Source organism: Morone saxatilis, unplaced genomic scaffold (genome assembly GCF_004916995.1).
Source record: "Morone saxatilis isolate NCDOM2014 unplaced genomic scaffold, NCSU_SB_2.0 Contig7, whole genome shotgun sequence".
Classification (NCBI taxonomy): domain Eukaryota; kingdom Metazoa; phylum Chordata; class Actinopteri; family Moronidae; genus Morone; species Morone saxatilis.
In genome coordinates this window covers 22,180,588-22,188,918 of record NW_023340246.1, presented here as the reverse complement: position 1 = coordinate 22,188,918, position 8,331 = coordinate 22,180,588, and the positions used below count along the sequence as shown (strand labels likewise).

Sequence of the window (8,331 nt, the reverse complement as noted above, 5' to 3'; positions counted from 1 at the left end):
GATGACACGCAGCAAAGGACCGCAGGCCGCTGCAGCAAGGACTCAGCATGGTCACCAGCTCTACCCACTGAGCTAACCGGGCACCCCTGCTTTATGGTCTATTTTACTTTTAATGGGAGCATCAGTTACTAAATGAAAATCGTGCTGTATGGAAGAAGACTGAAACTAGAGACTGAGACCAGAAACACATTAGGAAATAAAGATAATAAATTGAACTGATAAGTCGGCTCATTTCTCTATAAGACTGAATGGTATTGTGTTATTGCAGCCAGTGGAGCTGCCACTGCTGCAGTCACATTACAAAACAATAATAAATCTGATGAGCTATTGGTACAAAAGTAAACTATAATACAGAGCAAATTACAGTAAAAACTAATAAATAACAAATCAGTCAGGTTCGTGCAGAGAATCAAAGCTCTAATCAGTACTGAAATAATCTTATGCGTTCCCACCGATGGAGAGACAGAGCGGCTGCTGCCCAGACAGCTGCTGGAGCCTGGGGAGCTCTGCAGAATAGAGCCGGAGCTTCTGGAGGAGTAAACACCTGCAGTCACACCACATTCTGCTCTGATCTGGAGACGTTAACTGGCAAGAGGAGAGCTCAGAGTTTTGAGATTAAAAAGTGAATTCATCTTTACCCTCTTTTCTCAACCTGTCTGCTGCGAGCCATGGAGGTGCCCCACCCACCGTCTGTGTGCACCCAGAGCTCGATGATACCATTTCATATTTATACAGAGGGAGATACTTCACTGAGAACTAAGTTACCATGGTCCTGATCGATCCAAACTCAGACCAGACAAAGCATAAATTCAGACTTTTTAAAAAGCACCATCATGATGTCGTTTTTTTGGCTTCATTTTTATCCGTTTGACATTAAATCACAGTAAAATGTGATTCTTTTAGGCTCATACCACCATTGTAAGACTGATTAAAGGGTCAATATTCGCCCCCATACTCACAGGATCATTTGTATATACTTGCGTTACCCACCATATATGGTGTATCGAGAAATCAGACAAGTGTTAAGGAAGTAATGTTGATATTGTGCAACGTGTGAATAAAAGATGAAGATTTTTAAGTAATAATCACTTACATGATGATGGGGCACCACATTTGGAGGTCTGGGATCCCATTTCTGCAAAGACAAACATTTACTCTGAGCTCATGTGTAAAGAAATAATTTAGTTTTTGCCATAAATAACTGCAAGTTTACCATAATAACTAATAATATTAAGTGTTTTTATCCATGATTCAATATGCTGTAACTGAAGCTGAAACTTAACAGGATAATTAAATGCTTCTGTACAATAATCATATTTCTTACTGATAAACAAAAGCATCAGCAAAATCAACCATAAAGCTAAAATAACAGAAACATCTTACCTTTGATGTGCTGAGACAAAGAGCCTTAAGCTTAATGATGTAATGTCGCAGTGAAAAAGGCTATTTATATCCAGACCCTCCCACTCCTGCTTTTAGTTTCACTTTCACTTTCACAGAAGTCCCCCAAGTTCCTGTAAACCACAGTACAAACTTCCCCTTCCACCAGGCCAGTTCTCTCATTGAAAACCTAAACATCATTACTGCAGACTGTATGATAGTGGGACACATTTTCTCTCAGCAGTGTTCTTTCACACTTTATTTTATTTAAAAAGGACCAGTGTGTAGGATTTATTGGCATATAACAGTGTAGTTGCAGATTACTATTCCTTCGCTTTACCCTCCCCTTTCAAGCGTGATGGTGAAACTATGGTGGGTGTGAGAAACATGACTGTGACATGGCAGCCTCTGTGGAAGGCGACCTGTGGCATCTTTTTTTTAGATTAAAAAGGCTCATTATAAAAAGGTGAGAAAAACAACAATTCATATGAATATATCATTTTATTTCTGCCAAAAAAATCTTCCTAAACATTACACATTTTTTTTGACACTAGGACGCTGCTCACATCAACTAAATACAAGATTTAAAGTTTAATGATATCTGTTTTCACCACCATTGAATTATCTACATAGTCTTCTCCAAAACAAAAAAACCCACTGATTAAAACCGCTAAAAACACTGAATAAAGTAGCTCCACCTTAAAAATCACTGCTTATTAATAACATGAGTTCAATGCAGCAAGTAAATATAAAACAATTGTGTTCCTCTGTTGAATGCCACATAATAGTTTTTGAACATTGGACATCATCTACCTGAACATTATGCATTGTTACAATTCAGGAAGTCTTCTCCGATGCTGATGATACTTCTCAGGGCGCTCAGGATCAGTGAGTCAACGTCCCTGTTTAAGTCGATTTCTTCATGGTAGTTTTTCACAGGGAAGATGCAGTTCAGCGGAATTCCACTCAATAACTGACGCTCTGGGCAAAATGGCTCGGCCAAGTGGTTGGTCACTTGGACTCAGGCTGACTTCAATTGTTTAATGTAAATAGAAAGTCCAAGAAAGCAATAACAGGGCTGAAGCAACCAGAGACAAAACCAAAATGACCCGACACAGAACGACAAAGACTGAACACACAGGTGGGGAAGGATAACAAGACACAGGTGAAGGTAATCAGGGTGAAGCTGAAGGGAAAACAGACAAAGACAGAAAGTGAAACCAAACAAGACACAAGAGGAGGAAGATTACAAAATAAAACAGGAAATAATCAAATTTAGCAACAGGCCTCAACTAGTCAAACTGTACAACCTTAGAGAAAACGTTACATTTTACTTCAGAAATAAAATCCGGAGCCCAGTTAAACTTTCAGTTTGGACATATTTTTTATTTGCTGACGGATAAAAACACAGTGATCGTTCTTCATCTGAAACATTCAGACTCAGTTACATTCTGATTTTTAAAATGTCAAGTTCCAAGACGATAAATCAGCAACTGAAAATGTGATGCTCACCCCTTTAAACCTCTTTATTTACTCAACTGTCTTTAGTCTTTGAGTTTTCATATGAGAGATATTGTCTCAGGAACAATGCAAATGAGCAGCAAAAAATCACCAAAAAGAAAAGTTACTGGTATTTATTGCTAACACCAGCTAGTTAGCTGACTGCCCATTAAAGACTTGTACTCCCAAAAGTAACTCTCTGTGTTTTATTGAATCAATATACAGCATTGTTCACTTTTTTAGCCCTTGTGAGTTAATTTTCATTTCTATAAACCTGCTAAAGTAGAAACAGAAAACAGAAAACAATGATTCTTCAGTTTTTAAGCTGAATGTGAATTCTTTAATCTTTCCAGAATTTCGTGTAAAGTTACAGAGACAAATATTTCCGTGACAAACTAATGTGTCAGCACGTTCTCACTCCAAACTCATCAAATATGGTCCGATGCTTCACACTAGGATGCCGTAGGTGCCCCGTAACACCGTTCGGTCAAACAATAATAAATATGCAACGTCTGATTAGACGTAAAATAAATAATGCTGAGTTTCAATTGTTAAGTTTAGACACAAGTCTGGAGTCTCAGCTAGTGTCCGATATCAAAACAAATAAAAGTCAAATATAATTTCATTTATTCTTTACACATGGTTATCTTGACCAGTAACAAATGGGTTTAGATGGAATATTTATTAATTAATGAAACAAAAAAACACATTTTATCCTTAAAAAGACAACAAAACCACTTCAAATCTCCTCTAACTGACTAACTTCTAGTCTGGTGAAATTCGATTGGGAGTCTTTACATGGTGTTTTATTTTGAAAATTGACCAGATTCTCTATGTTGTTTCTGTGTCTGACTTCCTGCCAGTGTGTCCTACTCTGAAGCGTCGGACCACTGTCCACTGCCATATTTGACGAGTTGGGGGTGAGAGTGTACGGAGCCTTTAAAGGGACATGTGCACGTTTCTGTTTCTTTGTGAGCTCCATAGAGAGCAGGTTAATAAAATAAAAACCTAAATACATAAACAGAGGAGATATTTTTAGAATTACTATCACAGATTAAAACCTTTTCAAATCAAATTAAGTTGTTGTACATTTAAACCATCGACATATAAAAAACTGATGACGGCCCAAAGCAGACGATTGTGATGGATGTACAGAAATGAAGCCGAAATATTACAGATACAATCGGATAACTTCCTCATGTGACTTCATTTGGAGCCAGAGTCTGTGCTGTCTTGTGGTTGTCACTGCGGTATCTAAGTACTGCCCTTGCATCAACTCAATCTCAATCGTGAGCAGGACCCAGCTGTCACTCATGACGTGTAACCCCCTTTTTATATCTTCAAATACCTAATTTAAACTACTGAAACTGACAGAAACTTTGGGAAAAATAAACCAGATTTTGATATTTTTGTCTGATCTGCTAACATTGAGGCTGTTATGAGCTTTACTGCAGTCAGCCACCAGAGGGAGATAGAAAGGTTTTGGCTTCACTTTTGGACAACTGTCATGTCGTCCATCTTTGTATACATCGATGATTTAAACATCATAATTGTCCTGTTGTCCATGTTCCATGTGTATGTGTGTTTAACTATATAGGGGTGAGGTTTGAGTCCAAAAGCAGCAAAAACAGAATTAAAGAACACATAAAAGATTGTTGGTTGTCATTTTGCCATGCTTTGATTTTTTAAAAATTTGTTTTCTAGCTGCTTGTGCCTGAATGTGTCCTGTTTTCTACGTGAATGCGTCACTGTCAGGTCTGACGAATGGACTCTATTTTCTCTTCTAGGTATTTTTAATCTTTTTTTGCAGGTTTGAAGCTTTTCCTGAGAGGCAGCAGTGGACATTCAGCTCAGCTGTTTCTTTCCTTCTCATTTCCAAGAAGCGTTAGCAGGTTTGATTGGCAGCTCTCGACAGGTTATAGGGCCCCAGCCCCCCAACACAATGTCCACAATACTGCAGACTGTCCATTGGGCTTTAAGTTACATCCTGCAAATGACTGGATGTCCTTTTCATACAGCTGAAGGAGGGTGGTGGAGGGGTGCGTGTGTGCAGTGTGCATCCAACCGTGGCGAGAGGATAATGGGAAAGCAAAGAGCATCATTACCCCTCTCCATGCTACTCTGCACCTCTCGCCTCCCTCCGAACCGCTGGGAAAAGACGGAGCGGACGCCATCACTTTCAAGCTTTGGATCTGGACTTGTTTTAAACACTAAATCTAAAAAGGTCAGCAGTGTTTTTTTTATGGCTGCAGGCACAGTTTCTACGAACAGCAGCTTTGCACTACATTCAAGCTGTAAGCAACTAAAGCACGGACAGCATGCACCGAAGCTCTGTAAGGCTTTCCAAAGCAAATTCAGTTCAGAGCCGGCCCAAAGCAGACGAGACGGAGGCGACGTTCACCACCAGGCATCCTTGGATGAGCTGAACATGTGAACTGTTGTTGGTGTTTTAATTTATTATGTATATATGTATTAAAATTACTAAAATAATTATGTTGTCCAGGAAAATTTTTATTGTATTTTAGCTCGTCACTCAGGTTGTCTAAGTCACCGACTTACATATAACTTAACTGATATAACAAACATTTGAACCCAAACCACAATCTTTTCCTAACTCTAACGAAGTGCGTTAACTGAAGCAAACCTGCGAACACTAACCACATATTTTTTGTTATTACCACATCGATGGAGATCATCTTACTTCATCCCTTCCTGCACGTCCAAATACACTACACAGTGTTTCTCCAACTTTTTACACTGTGTTCCAAATTATTAAGCTCCTCCTCCTGGTCCACACTTCCCCAATAGTTCCTGTTCGGAGTAACGATTGCAGTGTTTCTGAGCCTTTAATTTAACCTGCACTTACTATCTGACTGTCACATTTTAGCTCTTAACTAATCACTGATATATGCACTACATTCTTGAATATTTAGTTTTGGTTTATGCACCAAAACTTGTTTAGGTTGAGGAAAAGATTGTGGGTTGTGTTAAAATAAGTTAGACATAAGTTGGTGATATTTTATTTAAGGAACAACGAGACTTCGGATGTTGATTTTCAGAATAAAAGGCAGAAATGTATTATTATTATTAAATATATTTTATATATCATATAATTTTATCCGTTCCATTACTGTGTGTAAATATTTGCAAATAGCAGGTGCAACTGGCTCCAACTTTTTCTGGAGGTTTTAACTGTATATGATGACCCCTCTCCAGAAAGTGGAATTAATAATGCTAAAAACAGCTAATAGCAAATATGTGGTCCAAAGTTTGAACTCAATTTTTTGGAATTTGTGGACACCAAAGTGCTGTAACAAAATCAGAAAGTGTATCTTAAATGTAAATGTAATTTCTGTGTGGTGGTTGAATCCTGCTCGCAGCCCCAGAGAGCTTTGTGCCGGCCCTGCTGGAGCACTAGTTAATCTCTGAAGGCAGACAGCATCTACAGCTGCAAAATGATGGCTTTCAATATCAAGCAGAGCTCAATTTTCTTTTTTTTTATGATTAGCAGGTTTGGCTCTTTTTTATTCATTAATTCTTTTTTTCCTTTGGTATGAGAAAGCTGCGGCAGTTTTGCAGGTAGTTTTTAAAGGATTTACAGTGTTTGGTGCAGTTTTTTTAAAAGCACCTCTCATCCTTCGCAGACCTCCCGTTCGGCTGAATCCACAATCTGTCATTTCCAACATTTGGTAATTATTCCCTCTCAAACAGACCTCTCCCAGCCCACCTCCCCCCTATTTTTCTATGAGCCAGAAAGCCTCAGCTGAAAACTCCACATTTCAGATCTCAGCTGTGGGGACTAGACGTACTCCTGGAGGCTGTAACTGTCCTTGATGTCTTTTTGGGGGAGTTTGGAGGGAGACGAGTAGACCTTGTGCTCCAGATTCTGTTCTGGTTTGTTCTGAGGAGGCTTCACTTCGTCCATCTGCAGCTGAACCTTCTTGTGTTGCCTGTTTTTCGGCTCCGGCTGCAGCTCCCGCCTCTGGTACATGAGAAATCTGTCAGGGTCGGCGGAGGAAGCGTAGTCCGGTCGTTGTGTTCTCTTTCCGGGACACGACAAACAAAAAATTACCCCTCCAGCCAGGAGGAAGCCAGCGGAGATGAACGTCACGCACAGTGCTCCTCCGGGCTGATATTTACTGCTCTCCGGCAGATCCGTGGTCAGGAAGGCGGTGATGACTTCGTTGGTGAACCAGGACGCGGGGACCAGGCAGAGGAAGCTGGCCAGAACGAAGCACCCCCCTGCAGCGATGGCTGTGTGCCCCTTTGCTCGGTGGCTGCCCCCCCAGCGGGTACATTTCAGCCCCAGGGAGGCGAGGCAGAGCCCGAACGACGCCACCATACAGGACAGAACCATGGCGGCACGCGTGGTCTGCAGATATGCCGGCAGCGACAGCACCGAGTTCTTCATGGTGCAGCTGAAGACCCCGGAGCTGTACCAGACGCAGTCCATCCACAGACCCTGCATCTGCGAGATGGGGGTCATGATGCTGGACCAGGCATTGATGCTCACCTTCCAGTTGGGTAGCAGGGTGGCCACGGTGGTGCCGAGGACGCCCAGGAGCGCCAGGGCGAACGCCAGGATCTGAATGGCGGCGGACAGCATGGCTCAGGGTCCCCCCCCCCCCCCGTCCAGCCCAGCTCCGGTCCCTGTTGGCGCAGCGGCGACGGCGGCGTCCCGGGAAGGTCCTGACAGCAGATAATTCCTCAGCGTAGGCTCCAGCGGGCTGCAACCAGAGGAGAAATGAGAAGTGAGCGTGGGAGCGTGACGGACGCACAGCTGAGGCTGCTGATGGGTTTTTCTTTTTTTTTTTTTACATTTCTGTTTAAGCATGTGTGAGCTCGCTGATTGCAGCTGATGTGGTCATTGACACTCAATTATGTCCTTTTAAAGCTGCAGCGTCTCTTGGGGTTTTACTCCCTCTGAGCCAGCTGGAGGAAAAAGCTGCTGGAGTGAAGTTATTTATTTCTTAATCTCAGTTCTGCAACAACAGGGGGAATTAAGTGAAGTTGAATCTCGGGATCTTACCTGTGTTTTGTGTCTTTGGCGGCGTCTCCTGAACTGGTTCCTGCGGACGAAGCGGTGTGAATGAAAACACAGGGTGTGTGTGGGTTATCAGCCTCTTAACTACCCCTTCTGCCTGCCTCCTGTCTCCTTGGCAACTGTACATACAGTTTCATCCCATTCTGCGTCCTGGAAAAGAGGCACCAGGCGTCCTTTCTTTATTTCTTTATTTCTTTCTTTCTTTATTTCCTTTCTCTGAATATCTTCGTACGAACAAAACTGACCAAACTCTGGTTCAGGAAACAGGTTTTTTTGTTCCTAACCTGAAGGTCACCGGCTCTGCTGAAGGAGCCGCAGAGCAGCGTTCTTATCTGATGAGTTGATGGCGGGGTACGCCGCAGAAATGGTTCTCTTTGAAAATGATTGTTTTCTTTCTGCTTTGCCAG

General features: G+C 41.8%; 1 protein-coding gene and 1 long non-coding RNA gene across 2 annotated transcripts in view; both read right to left on the bottom strand.

Moving 5' to 3' along the window:
- LOC118340743 overlaps positions 1-1,427 on the bottom strand; it is a 3,265-nt gene extending 1,838 nt beyond the window's left edge. Inside the window, exons 1-2 of the long non-coding RNA XR_004797384.1 lie at positions 1,384-1,427; positions 1,094-1,135 (exon numbers count right to left, since the gene is read on the bottom strand). This is a non-coding gene — a long non-coding RNA (uncharacterized LOC118340743). The remainder of the gene's footprint in view (positions 1-1,093; positions 1,136-1,383) is intronic.
- A 5,252-nt stretch (positions 1,428-6,679) lies between these two features.
- LOC118340925 (claudin-20-like) lies at positions 6,680-7,486 on the bottom strand. The gene has a single exon (XM_035679089.1). The coding sequence runs from the start codon at positions 7,484-7,486 to the stop codon at positions 6,680-6,682; it is 807 nt and encodes a 268-aa protein (XP_035534982.1).
- Positions 7,487-8,331: the final 845 nt, after the last annotated feature.